We start from the raw sequence: 26,905 nt of genomic DNA, 5'->3' as shown, positions 1-26,905 counted from the left end.
GGTCTCAATTCATGGTGGCTGCCATATTGAAATGACACGACCAGCTGAATATCACTCACTTTTTCTCAGCAACCCAGCTATTCTCAGATACTTTTGGTTGCAACATGCATCATAGATCCCTGCAAATACAATATTTATATAATGGTATTGAAAACTAAATGGGTTACAGAGATAAGGAGGCACACTTTGAGAGCAAAGAATCATGACCATGAAAAAATATGACCATGCACATGTGTATGTCTGTCTGTGAGGGGTAGGTAAGTAATGAGATCGTAATGTTCACTTCAGGAGAATCTAGACTAGTATATGATGGGTCACATGCTGCGTCAATACTGATCCCATCTCCACCTGTCTCCATGACGGCAATGCCTAGGCAAAGACCTCGAAGTATGTAACTCTGGAATCTAGTGGGATTGCCTCAAAGATATTGAGACTGTAACACACCAACATAACCTGAGAGAGGAAGCTAAGTCCCTGACATAGTATCTTTAATTATCACCCCACAGGCCAGCAAGCCCTGACAGTAACCTGAAACCACCACATACGGCCAGTCATGACTTATGTTAAGATTCTTATGGCTTTATGCATAAATCCAACTGCCAATACTGTCCTACAAAGATAAAATACAGTAGCTGCACATTTTATGTTTGAGTTATGACTGAAATCAGGTCTATTAGATCATGATCTGCGCTGTGATGGACGAGTTTGGTTCAACTATGTTTAGATTGAGAGAAAACTATTATGAAAATTGATATCAAATCAAACAAAATTCAATTAAAAAATCCCTGAACCTGCTGTATTTTTGTGATTTAAAAAAGTATTCACAAAAATTTGTTTTCCATTCCACAGCAATTTAGATTTTTTTCCCCTACACAGTAAACAATAGTTTTTTCAAAGTTTAAATAAAACAATTACTGGAGTACGTTTTCCAAGAAAATACTTCTTACAGTTTTTCTGCTTCACTACTTATACTTTCACCTTCATTCTGTGTGTAAATTCCTGTTTCTTTGTAATTGGTTGTGAAATTTACTAGTAGTTTCGTTTCTACAATTTATTTTCCCAGTATATGTAAACATGCGCTAGATCAAGGGTCGGCAACCTATGGTAGTTGCTGGCACGTCAGCAAAAGCAAGAGAAGTGTATGCATTTCATTTAGATAAAGTCAGGAGAAACTCGCATTATGAAATAAATGTTTTTCTCCAATGCATGTTGGCCACAATTATTGGCATCCCTAGAAATTCTTATGAGTAAAATATCTCTGAAGTATATTCCCATTCATATTTACAGGTTTTTTTTTTTTTAGCACGCCAGGGTGACTAGGAACATGAAATTGTCTTGCTAGGACTTCCTGTTCCCCAGGAGTATAAATATGAGGAAACACAAAGGCCAAATTCCCTTACTCATTCATCACAATGAGTAAAACCAAAGAATATAGTTCTGATGTGCCTAAAACGATTGTTGAACTTCACAAAAATAGAAAGTGGCTGTAAGAAAATAGCTAAAGCATCAAAAATTCCAGTTTCCACAATCAGGACAATAATTAGGAAGTTCTAATCAACGAATCTGCCTGGAAGAGAGTTTGAGTGGCCAAAGACTCTCCAAAGGAGAATTGCAGAGATTAGTTGAGTCTTGGGGTCAGAAAGCCTAAAGAAATGGGTCAAAAATGTTGTTTGGGAGGGTTTCAAGAAAAATCTTCATCCAAAAACAAACTCCAGTATATTCAGTTGTCAGACATGACTGTAACTTCTAAAGGGACCTGGTTCTATGGTCAGCTTCTTGGCAGCAAACCCACTAGATGGGTTTGGTGTTAACAAGGATAAAAAAGTACTTCAATGCCCACGGCTAAATATACCACTGGATCTTTTGCTGGAGGTCCTGGACATATTGTTCAGATACATGGTATCATGGATTCTAGCAAATACCAACAGATACAAAAAAAAAATCATAGTATGTTATTGTAGTAACACAGCTTGTTTTATTAAGTTAGGAGCTATAAATACAATTACTGCATAAGTCAATGAAAGTGTGCAACTCTGACAAACCATTAGAGGGACTGCTGAGCTTCACGAGCTACTGAAAGCACAGCACAGATCAAGACAGCAGATGTATGACACAAGTTAAGTCCATTTGACTGACAGCTTACAGTGTGCTTAGATTTATTTTTTGTGCTTAGCTTTGTGAAAAAAATTGAATTTTATAAATTTCAGAGATATTCAAGTAAGCATAGAGAGTCCTATTAAACACTATGGCAGTGATGTGCAATCTCAAAAAGATGGTGTAGAAACAATTTTAACTCAGAAATTGCTAGTACATTTCACAATTAATTACAAACAAGGGTCACACTGAAAATTCTAAATCTTTTAACGTTTAGTTTTGAGCATTTAAAAATAAAAATAAATAAATTCTGGGGTGTCTATTTACACTAAATGTAAATAGCCTGTCTTGTTGGCAAAGGCTATTCAAACTAACTCCACCCACCAATGTCTCATATTACCACACAAGATTAAGGCCCGTCCACATGAAGCCAGAACTTTCCCTAACCAATCTTTTTTTTTTTCTAGTTTCAAGAAATATCTGCGTACACACGAGAGCATGAAAACGGCTCAAAACGATGTAGTATACATGCCAGGCCAGTATGTGGCACTGTAATTCTGCCACAGAAATACACTAAAAACGGAGAAGAAGAGTTGTGGCTAGAAGGGGTACGGCAACAGTCGGAGGTGAGGTAAAATCTCACAATAAAATAACAAGAAATAAATTTGCTACTTACCAGATGTGTTTTATTAACGCATACACCTACCCCAACCCTAAACATACCCTTACAATAATGCAAATACAGTAATTCAACAACGCAGTATTGATGTGTGCATGCCCAGTGCCCGTAGTTGTATCCCTTCTAGTCTTCCCCGCGCAGGACGTGCTGTGATGACATACCCGTTTCACAAAATATACGGATTGGCTGTATACACGAAACCGCAAGGGTGTCGTTTTCAGATTTATCCACTTTAGGACCCGGTTTCAAAAAATAGCGGTTTCAGTCTCCCAAAACGCCGGATCCGTGTGGACGAAACGCCAATACGATAAAAAAATTTATATGTATACAGTGATACGCGTCTCCGTGTGGACGGGCCCTAAAACAGACGGACACCATTCAATGTCTGCAGTGGCGTCGGCTGTAAGGAGTATGCTGGGTGAATGTAGCTTTTGAACGCGATCGACCAGAGTTCGAATCCACCTTTTGCCAAACTTGCTCTTCTCCCTTTTCCCATCACATATCAGATTGGAAAGGCATTTATTTTCAAGATAAAGTGCCTAATGAGTGTTTAATAATAAAGTATCTATTGGATAGGGTTAGGGGTAGGTGTAGGGAGGGTATATTGTCCATATAAGTCATCATCTATTTAATAATTTGAATGCATATAATAATTAACACTGTGTTATTATTGCATCCTGTTAATGTACAACAACACTGAGGGACAAATAGTATCTGCCAGTATTTATAAGCAATTTTATATGGTGTAAATAGAATGTATCGCTATTTTCACTTAATGTAAATAGCCGCTGCCGTACATTTTTGTTACAAATCAAATCAAAACTTGGCACTTCATGAAAAAAGGTTGCCAACACCTGTGCTAGATTTTTTTTTTGCAGTGTCCATTATCTTGTCTTGTTTTGGAAGAACCCTTAAAAATATACTGACTTACTTTCTCCTTGGCTACTTTATGTGAGAAAGGACAAGTCCCATCTGTCCGCTTACATGTGCCTCGGAGAAACCTGCCAACCAATCAAGAGTTTAATTTGAAACCGGTTTTAAAAGTGTTAGACATTTTATAAGAGTGTGCACAGATACTCAGTACCTGGTGCAGACGGCTACTTTGTCAGGGTCGTGGATGTAGGGGCAAGTGTCACCATGGTTACACTTGCCGAATCGGTTATAGTACATGCAGTACTGCTTGGCCTTCTGTTTCTTCTGTCGGGCCTGTCGTATTATAGCTAAACTCCTCTGCACAGCACGACTAATGAACACAGGAAAATAAAATAAAATAAATGAAATCACAAAACCAGTAAACAAATTCATCTTCATATGTTATTTATTGTTATGCTGTGGAATGAACCGTATCTTAAAATACTAACCTGGCTACGTAACGTGTGGCTGATGTTCTTCCCTGATTACTACTCGAGGAAACATATGGATTGTACCAATCTCCTGTAGTACGGAAAGAGAGACAATTATAGAACGAAGACTCATTATACACGAAAAGAATAAGGATTATGCACCATTTTATGACAGTGTATGTCTTTCATCCATGGAACACAAAAGCACATGTTTATAGCAGTAAATAACTTCGGTCTGTTCGCCACACAAAGCTATTATACATTTTGCAAATTTGATGGACTACTTTTCATGATTTAATAATACTTTCATAGTACTTTTATGGCATTGTTGGAGCTTGACAGTCCCAGGACGCTTAATACTTCAATGTATGGAAAAGAGCAGCACAAACATTCCGCTAAACATCCTTTTTTGTTTTTCACAGAGGAAAGAAATTCATCACTTTTGTGTCTGGTTTGACATGAAGTTGAAGAAATATTGACCTAATTATCATTGTTGGATGAACTATTCCTTTAAAAACATTCAGCGTTACCCAAAATAAATAACCATCAGATAAACCCAATATAATGCGATATATGCTGTTAACTAAATATTAACTACAACTTTTGCCCCAATAAGCTCCTAACTACTGCTTATTAATAGTTAGTAAGGAAGTTGTCTAATTTAGGTATTGGGTAGGATTAAGGAATGTAGAATATGATCATGCAGAATAAGGCATTAATATGTGCTTAATAAATACTAGTAAACAGCCAATATCCTAGTAATAACCCTAAACTTCTAGCTTGAAGTGAGCTGTAGGCCAGCACTTGTTTGTTTCTCTTGCCTCATCCAAGCTTGCGCACAAGCATTTATTTATAACAAGCCAGACTAATAGCATGTAATTAAAGGTCATCATGTTCATTGGTAGTGACGGAGGCCAGCAAGTACAACTTATACAAGATACCATGCTGTTTATTTATATGTCAGGGTCCGTCAACCACAGCCAAATGGGAATCTAAGAGAGAAGTAGATATAAACACTGTACTGTATGTAGCACTGAGTGATAGAGCGAGCAAGGTCAAGCGCAAGGAATGTAATATCTGAGTGCATGTGAGAAATGGCTCGCTGGTTATGTGGGATGCAATTGTAAAGTCCATGTAAAAGAGTGAATGAGAGATTGAGTCTGTGTGTTTTAACTGTACCAGACTCTGTGTGTGGTGAGACTACAGTTTGTTGGGGAGATCATAAATAGACATGTGTTTGTGTGGAACTCCTGTCACAGAGCAGGAGCTGATCTTGAATTCCACTTCTGACTAGGACTTTAAGGTTTAATCTAGGCCATTCACCATCTCTCCCGTTCTCTCTGTCTCTCTCTCAACCTGTAGCCAGTGACAGATGACAGCTTTATTATTTCAGAAGGCGAATTGCAGCCCCCCCCCCCTCCACTCTCTCGCTGGATGGGTTGATAATCTGAACCGTGTACTTTGAGACAACCAATAAATAATGATCATTTAAAACCCACAAAACCTCAGGGGCACATATTCATGTAAACAAAGAAAATGTGCAACATACTTTTCAAATCTGATTTTAGTGTTTTGAATCTCTGCCAATTTATCAGGCAATTTATGTCTAAACAGCAATGACCTCTGCAAAATGGTTACCTGGTCTACTGTTAGGTGTGCAGGTGGTTTGGGTCCGAGAGAGCTTATTGGCTGAGACTCTGTATAGGGCTCCGCCTATCCACCTCATGCTCCGCCCTCTCCACTGCCTTTCTGGACTAGTCCTTGACCGATTGTGCAGGAGGATTCTGAATAAAAAGTTGCAAAAAGAGAAAGACAAATGATGCAAAGGGATGATAGTAACATTTAAACACCAATTATAATCCACATTTCAATAAATTTTTGTTTAGTTATATCACACATTTTTATTATTTTATCCCCTCTGATACACTTATTACATATGCATTGTTCAATAGTTGGGGTCTGTAAGATTTGTTTAGATGTTTTTGAAAGAAGTCTCTTTTGCTCACCAAGACTGCATTTATTTAGTAAAACAGTAATTGTGAAATATTTTTTTTTTAATGAAATTTATAAAAATTGAGTTGTCCATTTTAATAGATTTTGAAATGTAATTTATTCCAGTGATGGCAAAGCGGAATTTTCAGTATCATTACTTGAGTCTTCAGTGTCACATGATGCTTCAGAAATCATTGTAATAGCTAATGTGGTGCTCAAGAAATATTTCTTATTACAATCAATGATGAACATTTTTTTTGGTACCCATGATAAAATTGTGGAACCAATTATATTTTTTTCCTTTGGATTTTTTTCATAAAAGAAAAGCATTTTTTTTAAGTTAAAAAAAAAAAAAAAAGGTTTTTACTTCAAAAATGGATTTCTCACAATCTGCCTTCATTAAGAAACTTTGTTTAAATCTATTTTGTATGCATCACCTCATGTCACATTTCTGATTATTTTTTGCTATAACCGTCCCTCCTTCAACACCCCTTTCCAATCTCATCCTCACCTTCCCAAACATACCCACACTCTCACACTCTCTCTCTATCTCTCTCTCTCTCTTTCTCCTGGCTCCTGTGTCACAGCACTCTGGTAAATTGCTCCTTTAATGGAGGGGACGGCCGTGTGGAAATGGAAAGAATTGAAAAGAGGAGGAAATCATTGAGATAATTGCCAGGGCATGAGGCCAGAGCAGAGAGACTGTCCCCCAAACATACTCCTTGATGCTTCCTCTTTCTCTCAAGAACACACACAGACACACACACACAGAAATCTATGTGCAAAATGGACAGAAACAGGTTTTAAATGCTTAACCTATAAAAGGTTAATAACTTCTAAAAATAACTGAAAGTGTGTTTTCTTTATTAAAAATGCTTGTTTAACAGAAGTATAACACACTCAACAGCTATCCATACAGAACTACACTTCTGTCAATGCTACATGCTTATCATCATACTATCATTTTATTACATATCGTTGCATGATTTTTTTTTTTTTTTTTTTTTCACATTCTCCCACAATTCTGAACAGAAAAACATGTAGTTTACTAGAGGTTCTGACAAAATGTTAATTGCTGCAATCCATTATTTTTTTTATTTTTTATTAATTTGAATTAATTATAAAAAATAAAAAATAAAAATTGGATGAATGATTCAATGACTCAGTCATAAATCCTTTACTTGTTTCATTACTGGATGAATTAGTGTTTTTTTGAACAAAATTCTCTTGAAAGACTCAATTTACAAACCTAGTGATGTAACAATGTAATGATAAAATTGTCTTTGAAGCACCAAGTTACTTTCAAAAGGTGATTTGTTCTATTTTGATAGCTACTGTAGATATCAGTGTTTATATTCGAACAATAAACTTTAGTCTTATCCCAGTACTTCTGTGATAATTTGAATTAACGATATTGTGTGGTTGAAAAGACTGGTTGTTGTGAAGCTGTTTCATAACTATGCATGACAACTGCTCTATCACCGTCAGCGCCAATGCAGATTTGAATGTTCCGGCGTGATTTTGTCAAAGGCTTAATAGACACAGCTGAATTGCTGTCATTTAGGAATAAGATCGTGGGGGTGTTTGAATCGAGATCACAATCTTTTAACGATTAATCGTGCAGCTCTACCATAGTCTTTTCCACCTTTCAAAGTATATATTTGAGACTGATTGTGGGAGAAGTTGTGTGTGAAGGAGTGTATGAGAGTAGCTACTCTGTATGAGGAGACATGAACTTTAGTACAAAACGTTTCGAGAGCCCAACAGCAAATCACCTCCAACATCAATCTACACCCAATACAAGAGCTTCAACTACACAATCTATTGCCTCGGCCAATATGTCCAACCCCAGCCCACACGTACAGCACAGCACCAACATTGAGCCCGAGCACTCCTACACACACAGAAACCATCACTGGCTTCAATACAAACACACATTGATAACCAAAAGGCCCCATAAACTGCCATGTAATTGTACTCTTAAAACATTATAATATCGCTAACTAGATATTTTAATACATTGCCAAATGTGCATCCAAAAAAACAACAACATTAATTTGTAGTGGGATGAGCTAGGTGCCAAAGTTTCAAAGTGATAGAAAATTGTCATCGATATTTGTGTCACTCCAAACCCATAAGACTTTTTTTTTTATCTTTGAAATACAAATTATGATATTTTTAGGCTACTTCTTTCCCTCCATTTCAAACAAAACTTTGACATATATGCATTTTAAAAGTAATCCATATGAATTGTGCAGTCATATTCAAATCTTCTGAAGAGGCACGATTGGTTTAATATGTTTCACATGTAAATGCTGATCAACGCACATACACAGAACACATCAACTATGCTAAACGGATGATCAAACGTGCATCCATGACATGCAAGAACCAATGAGGTTTGTTTTTGCATGTGACAAGCCCATTTCAGCTTCTGCCAGAACCAACAAGGTTTGTCCTCGCATGTCAAATATGTATGGTTGAGTTCCCGTTTACCATATTTGATGGCAGAATTTTCATTTATGGGTGAACTGAAGAATTCTGACCGTGTGATGTTTAATCCTTCCAATAAAAACAACAGTCTTCTCTCTGGTGACGTATACCAGACTTTAAAAAAATATTTTAGTCTGCTTAAATCTCACCCCTGCAAGCTTGTGTTTATCTCCATCCACTTTTGAGAGCAACGCCCACATCTCAATGTTCAATCAAATCAACCTTTTTCAATAATCCGTTACACTCGGATGTACATCACGATACAGAAGAAAAGATCCATCGCTACTTCCATTACATTTCGACTTTAAAGTAAAAAACTAAAATTCTATCATCATTTATTCCCCCTCATCTCATTCTAAACCTGCATGACTTTCCATCTTTTGTTAAACACAGAAGATATTTTCAATAATGTTGGTAAGAAAACAGTTGAGGTTCCATTGACTTCTATAGTATATTTTGTCCATACAATAGAAGCCTACTGTTTTGTATCATCAACATTCTTCAAAATATCAACTTTTGTGTTTTAACACACGCAAAGCTACAAGATCAAAGTGCCTAACAACCTGTGGTGCATCTACATCCTTTTAGTTGTAAGAGCATATGTCGAGCATACAGTACATCATAACCCACACAGGTCCACAATGACTTAGTGACAGCAGCCATGGGAGCCATAATGAGGCGTAATGGGAGAACAGTTGCTGCCCTCACTGGAGCTCAGGCAGGGCACCCAAGAGCCATAATGGAGCCTAATGTAGCCATGACATGGACATGGAACATGCGAGGCAGTTAACCCCAGTCTTAGTGAGCCTGTGTGACAAATGGATAAAATATATGAGTCCTAAACTTGGAAGCAGAGTACATGTATAGCATGCAAATGTTCTTCCGCTGGGCTTTGTTTAAGATGGAGCGAGAGGGAAGCTGTAAACACAAGACGCCTTGTGACCTCTTGGGTCTCTCGTTTTAACTCTGGAAAAGATGGAAATAAAAGTAAGACAGGAAGCAAAGAGGAATTCTCCATCACCCTTAGAGCTCTCAACCAGTCGTCCTTGACCCTTAAACGGCAATACCTTATCTTCAGCCAACCGGCACTCTTTAAATCACAGGTCGCCACAATATATGTACCTTTAGTTGCTGTTCTGGTATCAGTTATGTTTGTGTTTCCGGTTACCGCAGTAACTCAGACTAGAAGGCGTAAGAGCTGATCCGATATCAGGGGCAGAGGGAAACGCCCGTGCTAATACATGGGGTCTGGAGGGACATATCACGCCGTCCCATGTATCACTTGAATGGCAGTAGGGAATTATTTTTATGGGACACACGATGGGTTGTAATTGCACTGTTAGAGTAGGACGTGATTTAGCATTTGGGGGCTCTGACCCTGAGGCTATGATATAAAAAGGTCTTTGTGATCTTCCTGAGGGTCTGCTGGGGGATATAAGAGAGGAGAAGTTTTTACTGAAATATTTTTTTTTACAGGTGCACTGAAAAGAACCAAAAAAAAACAACTATATATTTTCAAGTTTCTGGGACCTTTTCATTGACAAATACTAAGAAATGTGAATTACTTGACACTACATAAAAACCCATGTTAGACCAACAGAATTCCCCCAAATACTGTCCCAACTCAAACAGTTGTCTGAACACAGAATTAGGAAATAAATAATATTACTGAAAGGGTTTGTAAGTCCCCACCATGCATTGCAGCATAAATAAATTATGTGGTTCCTGTTATAGGATTGTTGTTTTGTGGTTTGGTTGTTTAGACATTTGTGATGTTAAGCGCTCATATTTTTACATTTGTTGATTGTTACAGTACTTGAAGTTTGTGTAAGTGTGCATAGTGTGAAGCCTCTATACAACCCCCTAAAACTAGATATATTTGCTTTGTACGGTGAATGCGCCTTTAGAAACAAAGATAACATTTCATGGCTGAATGAAGAATTTTGCATTTAGAGGACAAACAAGTACTTTTAATTACGGACATTTTTAAGACAATAGTTGAAGGGATGCATAAAAATGCATTAAATTAAGTTCTGTCAACAATTCATTCATTACAGTGTGCTCATGTTAAGGAGGCATGAAATGCAAAAATATACCGGATATGCTGATGATGACCCATCCCTCGAGGGGCTGGAGCGAATCTGTGTTTTTGTCCCTTTAATTCATTCTGTCACAATAAACGCTTTTACAGCAAACATCTCTGAGGCATCATGATTTTTATCACTCCCACTAGACACAAATCTCTGTTTTGCTAGTATGTGGCATATTTAGGGGGCACGGTAAGCAACCATCAGCAAGGATGAGCGCTGGGGACTTACACCTGTGTCAAGACAAAAACACATCAGTGCTGGTGCATGTGACGGTCAGGAGAAGAATGCATATGCTGGCCAAACAATTAGTGTGTATGCACGTCAATTAAGTTAAAAACTTTGAATTGTACCGTAAGAAAAGCTCTACTGAGAAAAAAAATAGCTGTTGATCACCTGGCCGCTCTTCGATTATACACTTTTGAAAGCATGTGCACGCATGTACAGTATGTGTGTCGAGTCGTGTTTCGACCGCAGGACGAGCGCAGATGAAGGAGAGAGCGAATCAGCACTCCGGCAGGGTGATTAACGATGTGACTTTTGTTTTGGTGACGGGGAGGAATTCACAGGCCGCACGGGCATTCACAATAATGCTTGTCTTGTCTATTTGGCTGCAGAGAAAGCATTAGTAAGCTCATCCTGAAGAATAGACAAAAAGAGTTACCCTTGAAATGAGCTAGCTGGTTTCACTTAACCAATTTTCCTTGTGTAAATGAGTTTTAGCCTGTAGCAAAGTAGATAATGAGGGGAAACTTAAGTGATAGCCATATTAAAGACTATTAGAGAAGGAAAACGTTTAAAACGTTTGAAGAAATCAACAGCTCAAGGGCAGACAAGTGGTCATGAAAGGGGAGAGGACTGAGGGACATGAGGTAAATTAGACAGTTGTCATCAGGGTGGGAAATTAGGTTCGCCACCAGCCAAGAGTGTCTGGTGGTGGGTATTTTTGCCTATTCTACCAGCCACTGTTATGGGTGGCACATTTCAGATTATTTTGCTTAGTATCAATGATGCACACATTTAGAAGTAACACATTTGATTGCATCTTGAAAAACATAAAATGAATAGCTAATGTGGCGCAAGTCTTACTGACTGTTTGGATCTTGAGTGCCGTCTGAAGGTAATGCACATTTTTGTACACAGCACTTTCTATAAACAACAAACTAACAAATATTATGATAGTTTGCTCTTGTATATCAAAATGTGTGTAATCTTTCTCAATTGTAAGTCACTTTAAACTAAATGAACATTTGCTTAGTTTTACTACTGTTCAAAAGTTTGGGGTCAGAATCATCCATTCCTCCAGGCTCATGCTCTGTTTTATAACTCATACTACATATGACAATACTATATTAACTTTCAAACATTTCTGGGTGCTAATACCTGAGCTCTTACGCTCTATCGCTCTACCTTGTCCTTCAGCGTTCTCAATTCTCCTCTCTTGTTCTTTCTGTTCTCCCTCATGCTCCCCTCCCTTCTCTCCCTGGATGGGTGGATGAGATGAATGGAGAGGTGGTGAAGAAGCGGAGAGGGGAGCAGCGCTGCAGCATATCCTGTGCTGATCAATACCAGAGCACTAAACCTGATGAGGGCCACGCTGGCCACTCCACCCACACTGAGAGAGTGCATGACCGTATGTGTGAAAGTGCGTCGACTAGAGAAAATAAAAAGGTAAATATTATGATCGTTTTTAGTTGTTTCTCAGACGTGATCGGTGTTCGAGTTCAAGGAAACATCAGGAAGAAATCTGACTTCATACATTTCACTATAGCCCAAAAAAAAGTGTTTTCTAAAAATGTTTCCTTAAAAATAAGGGTCGCACAATTAATCTGAAAAATAATCGAGATTATGATTAAGGCTCTCATTGCTCACTTTCTGTGTGTAATTTACTCAAATATGTAAAACAGCAACAAATTAAAGCATTTTTAAAATCAATCAAGTTTTAATTATTTAATGTAAATTGTATTAATTAATAAAAAAAGTAATACAAATAAATTATATTGATATTAATATTTATTTTATCTATATCTATATCTATATATATTTATATATAATATAATTAATATAATATAATATAATATAATATAATATAATATAATATAATATAATATAATATAATATAATATAATATAATTTAATATAATTTAATATAATTTAATATAATTTAATATAATTTAATATAATTTAATATAATATAATATAATATAATATAATATAATATAATATAATTAATATATAATATAATATAATATAATTAATATAATATAATATAATATAATATAATATAATATAATATAATATAATATAATATAATATAATATAATATAATATAATATAATATAATATAATATAATATAATATAATATAATATAATATAATATAATTAATATAAAATTCAAGTAAAACAGAAGACTGGAGAAATGGCTGCTGAAAATTCGCTTTGCCATTACATGAATAAATTACATTTTAAAATGTATTATGAATGCAGCCTTTGTGAACATGAGAAAGCATAAAAATAATTGATTTCAATAATAGCATATGAATTAATAATACTGATATTGATAGTATTACTTGAATCATTACTGATATCAACAACATTAATATTAATATAATATGAAATTCATATCTGTGGTGAAAATTTCACACTATCAATATCACAAGTATTTTATTTTATTGTACATTTTATGAATGAATTAAAATAATAAGATATTAACATTGATATTATCCGAGCCATTATTAATATTAATAGCAATATTAATGATATAATAAAAATTTATTAATATTTGTCATTAAAATATCAAGACAAATAAACGACAATTATGATTTTCGTCATAATGTATCCCCAGTACAGCTTCTATTTTAAGAGGTTGTCTAGTGGACCAAATCCAAAGAGAAAAACAAACTCTACACTTACAATAAAAAAAAGAAGAAGAAAAAAAAAGACAAAAGCAAAAATCCAGAAAAGAAAGAACAAAACAGAGATGGGAGGAGGGCAGTTTGTATGTGTGCATGTGTGTGTGCGTGTGTGCTTGTGTAATTTATGCCCAGGCGTCCATGCTTTACGGCTTTCTTAATTCAACTCCTGCTACTATTAATGTAGTTAATGTTAAGATTATATCTATTTTCTGGTGGCTGCCGGGGATTTACGAGGTCTTTTCCTCCCCCACCCGGTCCCCTCAAACACTCAATCACCAGACACAGCCGCACTGCTGACTACACACTCCCACCGCTCTCCAGCTCGCTGCGCTGGACGCCGGGTCACTGCACGGAAGGGTGAGGGGCTAAAGAGCCCCGCGTCTGTCTGCTCATGTGTGAGACGGAGAGGGGCTCTGCTCTTCTCCTGCTTGAGCTCTTGGGTGGTGGACTGTGATCGGCCATCTGTGTGCGTGTTTATCAACTCAAAAAAGCCACAGCACCAAGAGTCTCTCCTCATTAGGTAAAGCATGTTGTGTAGAATCACAGGTTCGATTCCCTGGAAGCACATGGCAAACTGAACATCTTGAATGCACCGCGAGTCTCTTTGGATAAAAGCGAATATGTAATGTCTGCCAAATGTGTAAATGTAATAAGAACGTGGCAGATGGCCATACTCTAAAATACTCTAAAAATAAGCATCACCTACAAATGAATGAATGGAAGAAAGAGATGGATCGTTAAAAATCTTCCCTTATCTTCTCTCCCCCCACGCTAGCTCTCTCTCCTTCTCATTTCCCTCTCTCTTGTAATATTTCACAATGCGTCACAGAGGTTCAAATTGAAAATCCCTTGATGAATCAATATTTATTGCAGGCAGCTAAATGAATGGCGGTAAGTCACCACGGCTCAAAGGCAGTCTGAAGCCAAGCACGCATCTCACAAAATCTGCATTACACAAATGAAGCCCTACAAACACACACTCGTTTACCCATTAAAATCCCAAGAGCACTGCCCCAGCAAATCTAAATTACATAAATGAAGTATCAATGACCTGCAGCTGAAGTTGAAAAAAATTGGTAACACTTTACAGTACAGTATCCATGCTGCATAATGCACATTTCTAAACGTTTTCGTATAAAATGTAGACACGCATAAAAAGTGTAAAGTATTTTGAAAATGCTGTGACTGGGTCACAATTTTCTGGTTAGTTGCTTTTCGCCATTTTTAAAGGGTAAGTTCACCCAAAAAAGGAAATTCTGTCATTAATTACTCACCTTCATGTCGTTCCAAACCCTTTAAGACTTTCGTTCATCTTCAGAACACAAATTAAAATCTTTTTGATGAAATCTGAGAGCTTTCTGTCCCTCCATAGACAGCTACGCAATTGAAAATTTGACGCTTCAAAAAGTTCATAAAGAGATCATAAAACGAATCCATTTGAATTGATCGGTTTAGTCCAAAGATTTCAGATGATCGCTTTATATGATGAACAGATTGAATTTAGGCTTTTATTCACCAAACATTCATCAACTTACACATCAGTTGTGTAAACTAATGGAAGCTCAAGCACGTTCGCTTGACGTGCAAGAACCAATGATGTTCATCCTTGTGTAATGCAGCACTTTTCGCAAGAGGTTAGTTTTCGTAAGTCAAGCAGGTTCGGTTGAGCTTCTGTTTATGTTCGTTATCAATGTTTATATGCGAATAAAAGCCTAAATTGAATCTGTTCACCATATAAAGCGTCCGAGTCTCTGCAGAAAATTTTGACTAAACCGATCAATTCAAATGGATTACGATCTCTTTATGAACTTTTTTAAGCGTCAAAGTTTCAGTTACGTAACTGTCAATGGAGGGACAAAAAGCTCTCAGATTTAATCAAAAAGATCTTCATTTGTGTTCCATAGACGAACTAAAGTCTTGGAACGACATGAGGGTGAGTACATAATGACATAATTGTAATTTTTGGGTGAATTAACCCTTTAATCACATCTTAGAGAGAGACTACATTTAAACATTTGTACTTCTGCAAATTCAGTTTTGCAAGACTATTTAGGTGAACTGCAAAAGTACAAATGTTCAAATGTAGTCTCTCAGTTAATATGAGGGCATAAAATCTATCTATCTACTTACTATATTACGCTACATTTTCAGTACGATATTAATTTGTTTCTTACTTAGTGTAATGTGTAATGTTACGTTTTCTCACACAAATGAATTACAAATGAATCTGACAAGAGCTAGAAACTCACCAATAAGAAATATTTCTAAATCAAAACTACCCATAAACAATGTTGAATACTTGTGTGCAGGCCACTGAGGTCAAAATGTCAGCATCTTTTCAATAATGAGCTCAGATGAGAGTCTGACCTGCAGAGCAGTTAATCATCTATTTGAAGAGCAGCTGTTAGACGTCTGCCAGCCAAAATGTTCTCAACTGCCATGTGATGACTGCATACACAGTACCAGTAGCTTAACTAAATCAGGCACAGCAGCACGTTTCCTTAGCAGGATTATTGCCATTTAAAAATCACGACATTAGGGATCAGGGATCAAAACATTACTAGATTTAAAACCCATGGACAAACAGATCAGCTCTCCCAAATTCCTCTCTCTTCATTAACACAAAGTTACAGTTGCTTAAGCAGCCAATCGGATATCCAGAGTGATATCATGCACCAATACAGCTTGAAAGGCCCAGAAAGAGTGATTTTGGTAAGCGCTATCCACAGTGTAAAGCAATCCTCACTAAGGCAGAACAGTCTGGAAAGACAGTAAAAGAGAGCAAGAGAGTTAAAAGAGAAGGTTATTTTGTTTAATGTGGCACCCTTCTTAACATATAACACCTATAATCCACAGTCTCTTTTTTTATACATGGCTAAGCCAGGGCCACACAGCAGGGGGATTTATGAAGATCATTTTAACTCTGTAGATAAGAGGGGGAATAAAAAATTTACACCCATACGCATGAGTGCTTCATTTACACCCTTAAGTGAATAGGATTTCTCAGTGGCCTCCCATCAGACTAAAGCTAATGCCATACAGACACAGCAGTGACCCATCTTCTTTCTCTCTGTCTTTCTATAAAGCAATCTAAAAGCTTTCCAAGCTCTCTTAATTTTGCTTTAAAGACTCATACTCAGATTCTCTATATCCTTCAGCCATGTCAAATCCATGTTACAATGGCAATGTTAATGCAAGGTTTTCTACTGTTAGTTAAAGGTGCTGTATGTAAGTTTTTGACTGTACTAAAGAGTTCACATACTAGTTTCTCCGAAAACAATGCAAAAGCCAGTTATTTTACTTTTAAATATGCGTTCCGTGTCAGAATGTCTGTTTTTGTTTTGGTCTGTGCGATATTTCGACGGAACCGGTTGCCAGTTGGCGGAAAAACAAAGTGTAGCAAACAAACTAGGTTAGAGATCGCAGATTCTACCAGACCTAAAAAGCCTCGGCATCTATCTAAAAGTCTATGAATGCAAGCACATTAAAACGCGGATAAAATCAACTCAAATTAAAGTCTGACTTTCAATGTCAATTGCGCTCGCTCCTGTTGCGTGTCCTCAAACAGGGTCGAGTCTGAGGAGGAGGGGAGGGTCAAACAATATTTTGAATTTGGACTGCGGTACCCATTACAACCACTAGCTGTCATTCTTTCTTACAGCCCATTTAAATCACAGTTTTCATTATGAAAAATAGTAACAAACACAATCTATAATCAAATTGACTCCCTCCAATTTTCAGGACAAATTTGGAAAGAGAGTCTGGTAAACCTGTGCTGTGAGAACAGAGTCACCTCATATAGTGCAACAGCAAGACACTCTCTTTCGCAAACAAAGAAATAAAAGCTGTTTGTCATTTGAATCGGAACCTGTTCTTCTTTCATGAGCACCACTGTATCAACATGTCTAAGGCATGTATGCAAACTGTTAGGCCACAGCTCTGACAGGAAAAGCTTTTGTTAGTCTGCTTTTCCATATCACTTACGGGCCGTTTACACAGAACACATTTTTGCATTCCACTGCGCTTCTTTTCTATTGTTTTTCTATGTAAAAATATGCTAGATGAATCTCTTTGATCATTTCAGTCGCCTCTCGTTCTAAAAATGTTTAAATAAATGAATGTTAAAATACGTTTTTTTTCCGATTCCTCTGATCAGTGTTTCATGTTTTTAAATTAAAAAAAAGATTTTGTATGAACGGTCGCACTTCCAAAACACTCACATAAAAAAAACTATTTCAAGGTGCCATTGGCCATAAAAACCCTCTGTCTCAGTGACTACCCACATGTACACATGAGCATCCCGTCGTACATCTTTATGGTGTAATATTATGGTTCCAGTAATAGATTACCATGACGAGCGGCACCTTCTCTCTGTCATTATCAGCGGTGATGAGGCAGTTAGTTATGGTTCTGTGTGGCGTTATTAAGGGCCAGGCGGTTATTTAATGTTTTATTAGGCACTGAGACACTGATAAAAACATTGAATGTCAACAGAGAGGTTTTAATCAGTCTGGTAATTGGTTGTGCCGGACTGAGATTGCGAGCGGGATGCACGCACAAGTGCAAACGCGAAATTTATTATAGAATAAAGCCATTTAAATGAGTCTTGTTGAAGAGGAGACAAACAGGAAGTGGATTAAGTGTTGGTCATTTCCACCTCCACCAGAAAAGCACCCAATCACTTACCTGGCAGAATGTACTCTCTTGACCCTGTAGGATAGACCAGGGTTGTGATGGATTGTATGCGCTCTGCGTGTGTCGATCTTGTAGCGTGTTTTGATGACCCTATGTGATGCCGGGTTTTGCACTGACGAAGAGGTGGGGCCTGCAAAGGAACAGACAAATCACGGAAGGGAATTAATGGTTGACATGTCACTTCACTGATCAATAATGCTTAATCACCTAATGATGCCCGCATAAGCTATAACTGAGTCATTAGTTAGTCAGCCTGTGGTTTGCACAATCTCCAGTTAGATACTTTTTACATTTCACATACACAAACAAAAACATTATCACCAGATTCTTTAACACCTACATATAGTACAAACATGGGTCACACTTTATATTAGATGTCTTCAACTACTGGGTACTTGCATCAAAAAATAAGCACAATGAACTTATTGTGGTGGGATATGGGTAATGTTGAGGACAGGTTTGGTGGTTTGGGTCGGATTAAGGTTGGGTTAATAAGGGTAGTTGTAATTACAGAAATTAAATGCGGGTATTTTATTTTAAAATATAAGTACAAAGTAAAAACCATATCACCATATCAAATTATTAATTTAAAAGACAGTACATAGCAGTTAAAGACACTTAATATAAAGTGGGACCTAAACATGTTTGGTATCTGGATAACTTGCATGTGAAAAATGCCTGGATATGCCTGTGAAAATACAATTAAGTGTAAAATGTGCATATACATAACCAGGGCTTGACATTAACTTTTGCTCACCAGCCACTGTGGCTAGTGGTTTTCCAAAGTTACTAGCCACTCAGCATTTACACTGGCTACAATTTTGACATCGATACCATTATACTTGTTACGCATGTTTTCTTTCTCAATCTTAACTGTTTACGTTCACTTATTATTACACGGCTCAATACTTGATTCTGATTGGCCAATCACGCCATCCAGTAAAAACTGATAACACAGGCTCATCTGGTTAACCGAAGTCAGTCAGTACCATACGCTTGCTAGGAATGCTTTTTCCTCATGGAAGTTTTGCATTTGGTGCGCTAATAAAATATTAAAACTGAAATTCATGTTTTATGTACAGTTCTTTAATTATGTCATCCGATATCATGGACCAGCTCTCTTTCTCGTTTCATACAAATGCAGCTGCTGCCATTTTGCAACAATTGTTTTGTACACTGTAACAACAAACGGGTACGATTTTAAAACAGTTCAATCTCAAATCAATATCTCTTATCCCTATAATTATTTATGTAGTGAAATACCGTGTAATAAGTAGTATGACTGTACCATATCCCTTAAATGTCAGTCTAGTTTGAACTTGCTGCTTGCTAGAAACTGCTCTCTCTGTGGAAGTTTTGTGTTTAGAGCTAATAAAATGTTTTGACTCAGATCAATATTTCATATCTAATTATTTACTTATGTCGCAAGTAACTGTTTAATAAGAGGGATAATGTACATCCAGCCAGTTGTTATCACAGAATAAACTCCTTCAGGGTGATGCAAGACCCCTCAGCTTTGCATCCTGATCACTATGTCGGGCATTATTCTGCGATAACAACCGGCTGGATGTACATTATCCCTCACTTAAAACATAACTGACTGTGTTTATTTGAATACTCGCCAAGACCAGCGTTTTGACATTATGTTGTGTGTAATTGACTGTTTAAGCGCAATAAGCAGTGAACAAAATTTAGTACTGAGAGGCAGCTTTATGTGCACACACTTTGGGTGTGAGCATCCCACAGCGAAATTCAAGCCCTGCAAAACCAACAATATTTATCCGGAGCAAATGAAATGAGTGAGTGAGTGAGTGGAGGCAGGTTTGTGTGTCAACTGGCTGTTGGAGAGATCAGAGAGCGAGAAAGTGCAGCTAGTATCGTGTATCTATTCTGCGGAAAATGAGCATTGGAAGCATTTCAGATATTTCAGTATCAATATGTATAGAAAATCTATATTTTTGACAATACTACATTCCACTTAATCTCATATAGGATGCGTTTGGTTGAGTTTACCAACCAGGTAAACGAAAAGCAGACGATAAATCAAACATCACAACTACCAAAACAAAGTATCTACAACCAGACTAAAAGAGAGGCACAAAAAGCAAATAGAACCCACTATAATCAGTAAGGCTGTCTAACACTGGATGCGGAGTGAAGCAACAAATCCCTGACAGTAAACTGATGCCCCGTTTGCGGAACTTCTGACACAAAGGACAAATGTGATTTGGAACATTTGCTTTGTTGTGTCTAGTAGACAGTCTCAAAATATGGCGGTGCTGCCGTCGTGTCCGGGAAACGGTGAAAAGACAAGGCATATCTCACCCTCGGATTCACCCAGGGCTCCAGACTGCGACCAAATGGTCACATTTTGTGACCCTTTTTCCTGCTGGTGCGCCTAAATTTTGTTAGAGGTCGCACTGGTGTGACCACCACGTTAACCGACTGATGAGAGCTTATTCAACTTATCAGCTCATTAGTAGATCCTGCAAGACTTGAATTGGGTGTGTCTGATGAGGGAGACATACAAAAGGTGATGTGTGGGGGGTCCCCAGGACAGGTTTGAGAACCACTGGCATAATGCATATGAGAAACCTCAAACAGCAAAGAAAATGAAAGCGGAACTAAACTGCACTACTCGTTTGAGCTGCGAAGTGCAGACTGTTTATCAGCTTGGATCAATAATAGACAGCGCAGCATGAGCTCAGAACAGGTACTCGTGCACCAATCTCGATTACGCGACACTGCCTAGTACACAGCGCTGGGATATTCAGTGAGAAAGCGTTTGAATTTGCCTCATTATTAATAACATCGCTGCGAAATCTAGTGATAAGCATTCAAATTCAGCGCAGAATTCTCTGTTAAAAACCATAGATATCAGATCAAACAGTGCTTACGGGAAAACGAAGAGAAACATTGTGCCATGAATGAGCAAGTTATAGACAGCTCTCTAGTCCACAAATCACCAACATTCACCATGGATTTAATGTAGTAATGTAAACTGTAACTATGGTATTCTTGCAGAAATGTTTCAGGTTTCATGCCAACTTTTGGGAGTGAAATTCAAATTTCAATTACTTTAAAGTACTTCACACTTTTTCCCAGCAATTCAAATCTCTAAATATGATCCTGTTTTAATGTTATTTTTAATCTGATGATTTATAAAAAATTGAAGGAAAACTTTAGCCTGGTCCTACCAGACTTTCGTACAGTTCATTTGTACAGAGAGTCTGGCCACTCTCCGTTGACAAGCGTTAACTTCCTTGAAGGCGGGTACTCTGTTGAAGTTTAAAACTATTGGATCTGCCCAGAGCCACTCTGGATCTGCCATAACCAATCGCTAACGGTTGGTCTTGACGCATGTCATCTCAAACTAGCGCACACAACATCAACGTTAATGTTCTCAGCCACTCCCTCTGTTCGCTGTTGGACGGTTTAAAATTTGACCAGAGAAAACCAGAGAATATACCATAATCTCAGACAGAGTACTGAAGGAAAATGAAAATTGAGCGAAAGTATGTAGGAGGGCGGAGCCAGGCTAGGAAAAATTAACACTTCGTGGCATACAAACTTTTATTTAACTTTCATTTGAAATTACCACTATAACCAGTAGAAGGCGGTAGAGGAGTACTTATTGACTTTATTAGTCATTTCCACTCCCTAATATACGGGAAAAGTAGGAAATGTCACAAAGTCTCATAAAAAAAAAAAAAACCTTTTCTTGACTGAATTACACAGAAAGCAAGTAAAGAGTGTTCATTTTTATAATCACTGAAGCTCATTATGATACATTTAATAAGTGTAGAATATTTTACATAGGTTTTTGCATGTTACTGTTGCTAATAAAAGTTAATTTTATCTACATCTCAATTCAAGCTCGGTGCTTTAATGACACATTTCCGATAAATAAAATGTAATATTAGTACCTGCAATTATTAATGCAAAACAATAGTAATATGTTTAAATTAACTTTATGATTAAAAGGTAGCGCCACCAAATCAGGTGTTGGCGCCACCTTCTGTAGATCTTAGTGGCACCGGTGCCACTGCTCTCAAATGTTAGTCTGGAGCCCTGCAGTACAAAGTTTCCAATAAATGTTCTATATATATTTTCTAATCATTTGTTATCAACACGTATTCATTACTTCAATGAGCGTATTGTTTCTGCCTTAAATTAATACATTGTTAGCTAACTGCATGATTTGTATATGTACATTTTTGAAATACATAATTTGGACACATCTGATAATCTAAATTGTAATGTAGACACATGCATATACACTGAAAAAAATTATGGCCCGATTAAATTAAGCATAATTAATTTGTGCTCGTTTAAATAATTTAAATTTAGTTATTTGATTTTAATTTAAAACAAACTAATTGGTTTTATGGGAATTGCATGTGTTTTTGTTTAAACTGAGATAAAATAAATTGATTGTGACCACATAAGATAAATTTTTTTAGTAAATTCAACAAATCATTTTTTTCAGTGTACTGTAAAGCAGCATTGAACTGATATGGATTGTGAAAAGAGCTATGAATTGAACTGAATTGAAAAAAGGTGGGAAATGAAGAGAGAGCCCAGTGTGTTGTGGCTTCTGACCGTATGAAGCTGAACAAGCTAAGACGCCACTTTAGTCAGGCTTCACATCAAGAAGCCTGTTGAAGTTGATAACTTGTTAAATTACAATGTTTCAAATAAATCTTATAGAATTATGCAAGTAAGGCCATGTCTAAGCGTGTCTGAGGTGATGTCTGAGAGTGTGGTGGTGCATGTAGGAGGGGGGCTTGAAAATATTTTTCTCTACAAAAGTTTGGGAACCACTGCGTTAAGTGTTATCAATTGTGATTTGATCACTGAAATCTCATGATAATGCCAGGTGTAAAGGGAGCCATTAAAAGACATAAAAGTATGGCACTGAACACAGACAGAGACGCAGAGGGTGTCATAAAAACTGGCTCTGTGAGGTCTGAGTCTTCCTACTCTACGGGACACACACATTTAGACATACACCCACTAGCGCACAAACTCTTCGTCTGGCAGGTGCGCTCCTTAATAAGCCGCACATGGAAAAATGACTGAATAACAAAGGCTGAATTTTTATCAGCCTAATAAATCATATCCGTCTCTCCACCCCAACCCTTTCTTTCCCTCTCCCTCTAAGTCTTATTCCTTATATCATTTCACAGATCCATCAGAGAGGCGGAGGAAAGGATGTGCGGGAGAGAATAAGTGTGGCTTTTATTTATTTCTTTCTGTATTCATTTATCCATCATGTTGCTTTATGAGTGGCTGGGCTGAAGTGACATGCATGCATGCGGGCTGAGTAAAAGATGGACTCGGCATGGCAGCTTTCGCTCGTTGCCGCTGTACACCAGAGGTAAAAACCCCAAAGATTTATTCCCAGCAGCTACAATTTAGCATGTTAGACAAGCCAACGGGAGAATGGAATTACTTAAAGATCTTAAGAAAATCAGAGAGGGTTAGTGGAAGAAAAAGACAAAGCAGAAAGGCTTTGGCTGAAACTTAATTTTAATAAACCATTCACAACTGCTTAGAAAAAGGTTGTATTTGTTAGCAGATGGTATTTACTTTAAAACTAATTATAGGGAATGCAGATTTAGAAAGAGTTAAATTAAACCTAAATTCTCAGTTGTGCTCCTTTAATGCGTCTCAGAATAAGAACAGTTGAATGAATGAAGAAAGAAAGAAAGAAAGAAAGGAATGAAGTAATGAATGAATGAAGGAAGGATGGAATGCTAGAGGAAAGGCATTAAGGAAGAAAGGAGAGGAATAGAAAAGGGAATATAAGGAAGGAAACTGATGTAAGAGGGAAGGAAGAAGGAAAAAGGAAAAAGGAAGGAAGGAAGGAAGGAAGGAAGGAGAAGGAATAGGAAAGGAGGGAAGTAAAGAAGTAAAAATAAAAAGCCATAAAAGCAGGGATGTACAAAAAGAAAGACCATGAATGAATGAATGAATGAATTGAAGGAAAAAATGGAAAGTAGAACAAGTAAAACAGCAAGCAAGAGAGAAAGAAAGAAAAATAAAGAAAAGAAGGAATGGAAGGAAAAAGAAGGGCTAGGAAAGGTGGGAAGTAAAGAAGTAAAAATAAAAGGCCATAAAAGCAGGGATGTAAAAGAAGAAAGGACATGAATGAATAAATTAATTAAAGTCCCTGTAAAGTCAAAACTAAACATGTGTTCTGAGTTCCTCACACCACAGATAAATGTGTTATTAACCACCCAGCCAAATTTGAATCATAAAAAAATCCGGGAAGTACATAAAATAGCTTATCAAAAACCTGAAAAAATGAGCAGCATTCTCTGCTCTCAAACGCTGGGGGTGTGTCCGCTGTCGGCGCCGAAACCACACCCACTCGCGGGAAAGCGGCAGTAGAACACAATACAACACTCACTGATCACGAGCGTCTATGATCACGACGCACCAGATGTCGGCGGGACGGGAGGATGAAGGCCTTGGCGGGGGATAGTCGGTTCTGCAGCGGATTATCAGTGAATCCCAGTTGTCTCCGGTGAAAGTTTGTAAAACGAACCGGTGTAAAGTCACTGCAGAGGTAGGTGTCGGTGATGATCCTCAGCTCTCCATCAAGGTTGCTGTTCACAAAATTAATCCACCTCTTCATCGTTTTTGTTTTGTAAGCTGTTATGTAAGTTGTTGACTATAGTAACTAACAGTACTAACAGTAACTCGCGATCGAACTGATGCGAATGTGCTCTAGTTATGATCGTGTTAGGGGAGGAGCCAGGCTCGGTGGCTCCAGTGCGTCATCGAGCCACCGTTTTAGCCCCGCCCAGAAAATCCTGAACACAGCAACGGTGAAAAACTGTTTAACGGTCTAACTTCTGAATTCAGTACTTCATAGTTCACAGTCTTTGTAATGTGTTTCAGCAATACATTTCTAACATTTATAATGTGTTTAGAAACAAATCTCAGAATTGCCTTTACAGGGACTTTAATTCATTCATTCATTAATTGAAGGAAGAAATGGAAGGTAGAATAAGTAAAACAGCAAGAAACAGGAAAACAAAGAAAGATAGGACGGAAGAAAGTAAAGTAAGGATGAATGTGAAAGGAAGGACAGACGGAAGGAAGAAAGATAGGACGGAAGAAAGTAAAGTAAGGATGAATGTGGACGGACGGACGGACGGACGGACGGACGGAAGGACGGAAGGAAGGAAGGAAGGAAGGAAGGAGAAGGGATAGGAAAGGAGGGAAGTAAAAAAGTAAAAATAAAAGGCCATAAAAACAAGGATGTAAAAAAAGAAAGGACATAAATGAATGAATGAATGAATGAATGAATAAATGAATGAATTGAAGGAAGAAATGGAAGTTAGAACAAGTAAAACAGCAAGCAAGAAAGAAAGGAAAAGGAAGGAATGACTGGAAGGAAAAAGAAGGGCTAGGAAAGGAGGGAAGTAAAGAAGTAAGAATAAAAGGCCAAAGACAGGGATGTAAAAAAGAAAGGACATGAATGAATGAATGAATGAATGAATGAATGAATGAATGAATGAATGAATGAATGAATGAATGAATGAATGAATGAATGAATGAATGAATGAATGAATGAATGAATGAATGAATGAATGAAAGGTAGAAAACAGCAAGAAACAAAGGAAAACAAAGAAAGATTGGACAGAAGAAAGTAAAGTAAGGATGAATGTGAAGGAAAAAAGACAATATAGGGAAAAGTAAAACAAAAGCAAATACAAATGTATTGTTTTTGATAATATTCCTTTCCCTGGTTATTTGAACAGTTACTCTTCCTGTGTGCTTCTAATGGCCATTTCATAATGTTACAATAGAAACTCACATTTCCTGTACCAATAAAAAAACCTTCCTCCTCCTATTTTTCCCTTCTACTCCAGGGTGACCCTCTCCATTTATCACCGGACCCATACACGCACACACACACTTCAGTATCAGCCGGGGAATTCATCTTCGACAAACATTTACCAATGATCAAATCTCGGCACAACATGGCTCAGAAGTAGTGCACAGCAGAGGAATGTGTTCGACTGTACAACTGTGTGTAATATGGAGGTCCCATTATGAGTATTTATGTGCGCTTTATGTGAAGGAGTGTTTGAGCTGTGGAGTATATGACCAGACTGCATAAACGAGGGAGCAAACACTTGTGTGTGGGCCTCTGTCAAGGGGTCGTGTATGCAAGGCTGCGAGATTAGTTGTCTGGTTCAAAGTCACTTTTTCACACACCTCTCATCTGTACCACCAATGTCGGACCTGCCTGTGTCCCAGCGGATGACAAATACTGCTTGTCAGAGAGCTTGTGTCTTACACAGCCAGCCGTATACTACGCACTTCACTGTATTGTTCCACCTTACCTATTGTTTAATGATAGCGCCGCAGAATTGATGCCGCCCATGTCTTTGTGCGCGTGTGTGCGGCCGGTTTAGAGTAGAACTGCACGCTAGGTACCAAAGCTGAGGCTATGGTCCCTTGTCAGGACACTTTATTGATGTGTGTACTCGCAAGTGTGTGTATATGTGTGTGGTAAAGGCCTGTCAGTGGCCTATTAGAGGGAAGATTGAGACTCCACTCGGCACAGACTCACTCAACCAACACAA

The 26,905-nt window shown here is 37.5% G+C and overlaps 1 protein-coding gene across 2 annotated transcripts in view; it reads right to left on the bottom strand.

The window, feature by feature from the left end:
• zc3h3 (zinc finger CCCH-type containing 3) overlaps positions 1-26,905 on the bottom strand; it is a 93,222-nt gene that overhangs the window by 19,947 nt on the left and 46,370 nt on the right. For both annotated transcript variants that reach the window (XM_079841589.1, XM_079841588.1), the window contains exons 4-8: positions 18,291-18,429; positions 5,755-5,900; positions 4,135-4,207; positions 3,858-4,016; positions 3,705-3,774 (exon numbers count right to left, since the gene is read on the bottom strand). In XM_079841589.1, the coding sequence (XP_079697715.1) occupies positions 3,705-3,774; positions 3,858-4,016; positions 4,135-4,207; positions 5,755-5,900; positions 18,291-18,429 (587 nt within the window). The remainder of the gene's footprint in view (positions 1-3,704; positions 3,775-3,857; positions 4,017-4,134; positions 4,208-5,754; positions 5,901-18,290; positions 18,430-26,905) is intronic.

This window comes from Gobio gobio, assembly GCF_949357685.1.
Source record: "Gobio gobio genome assembly, chromosome: 17".
Lineage (NCBI taxonomy): Eukaryota > Metazoa > Chordata > Actinopteri > Cypriniformes > Gobionidae > Gobio > Gobio gobio.
Note: the sequence above shows the minus strand (reverse complement) of the source record. Positions and strands in the feature narration are given on the sequence as shown.